This window comes from Daktulosphaira vitifoliae, unplaced genomic scaffold, assembly GCF_025091365.1.
Source record: "Daktulosphaira vitifoliae isolate Bord-2020 unplaced genomic scaffold, ASM2509136v1 Scaffold_496, whole genome shotgun sequence".
Lineage (NCBI taxonomy): Eukaryota > Metazoa > Arthropoda > Insecta > Hemiptera > Phylloxeridae > Daktulosphaira > Daktulosphaira vitifoliae.
The window spans coordinates 7,723-8,847 of record NW_026100061.1 but is presented as its reverse complement, the minus strand read 5'-3'; the positions used below and the strand labels follow the sequence as shown (position 1 = coordinate 8,847).

Below are 1,125 nucleotides of genomic sequence, written 5' to 3'. Positions count from 1 at the left end.
CAAAAATTATCATGCAACGTTTGTGGTGCATTCAACTCAGTTGGGACGAACCCGTTTCGGAGGAAGTCGCTGTAGAATGGCATAATTATAGTGCCCAATTAACAACATTAAATAAGTTCAGTATTCCAAGATATATATTATGTGAAAATAAAATCGTTACATTACAGTTACACGGTTTTGCCGATTCATCTATCAGAGCGTATGGTGCATGTGTTTACATTAGAAGTACTGACGAAAACGGCCAGCACACGGTGCGTTTGCTACAAGCGAAGTCCAAGGTCGCGCCCATAAAAACGATATCGCTGCCTCGACTAGAATTGTGCGCAGCCCTATTATTAGCACGAATGGTAAACGGAATAGTGCCGAAGTTGAAATGCAAATTCGAGCGACAATTTTATTGGACCGATTCGAGCGTAACCCTAGCTTGGATTTCATCTCCATCTGCTAAATGGAAAACGTTCGTGGCGCATCGTGTTGGTGAAATACAAGACAAAACGTCCATAAATGATTGGCGTCATGTCCGCTCGGAGGACAATCCTGCTGATTTAATATCACGTGGCTGTACTCCAAACGAATTGCGAATTAATGCGATGTGGTGGAACGGTCCCCATTGGTTGAAGGAGGAGTACGAGAAATGGCCGAAGTCATGTGTACAATACAGTAGTACAAACAATATACCAGAAGCCAAAAATACGGACGAAACAACAATTACGACTGTTGCATGCGTAGCGTACGATAAATGTTATTCGTTGTTATCTAGAAGGTCGTCGTTATTATTTATCATCAGAGTGACGGCGTATTGCCTACGCTGGCGGTATAACATGAATCGAGCAGTATGTGATAAAAATAATGGGCCGTTAACGGTAAACGAATTAGATAGAGCAAATACGAAAATCGTCAAAATAATTCAACGCGCACATTTTCGGCAAGAATTGAGAGAGTTAAATAGTGCAAATGCGAATGTGTCAAAAAAAAGTAAACTACTGCGTCTTAGTCCATATATTGATGGGGATAATATTATACGCGTCGGAGGTCGTTTAAAATACGCTATGGCGTTAAATGACAATCAGAGACATCAAATTGTATTGCCGGATAACTGTCTTTACACAAAATTATTATTCCGTA

At 40.6% G+C, this 1,125-nt stretch overlaps 1 protein-coding gene across 1 annotated transcript in view; it reads left to right on the top strand.

Annotated features, from left to right (window-relative positions):
* Positions 1-11: 11 nt before the first annotated feature.
* LOC126909522 (uncharacterized) overlaps positions 12-1,125 on the top strand; it is a gene marked incomplete at its 3' end in the record, with an annotated part of 6,578 nt that continues 5,464 nt past the window's right edge. Inside the window, exon 1 of the mRNA XM_050691957.1 lies at positions 12-1,082. Within this exon, the coding sequence (XP_050547914.1) occupies positions 12-1,082 (1,071 nt within the window). The remainder of the gene's footprint in view (positions 1,083-1,125) is intronic.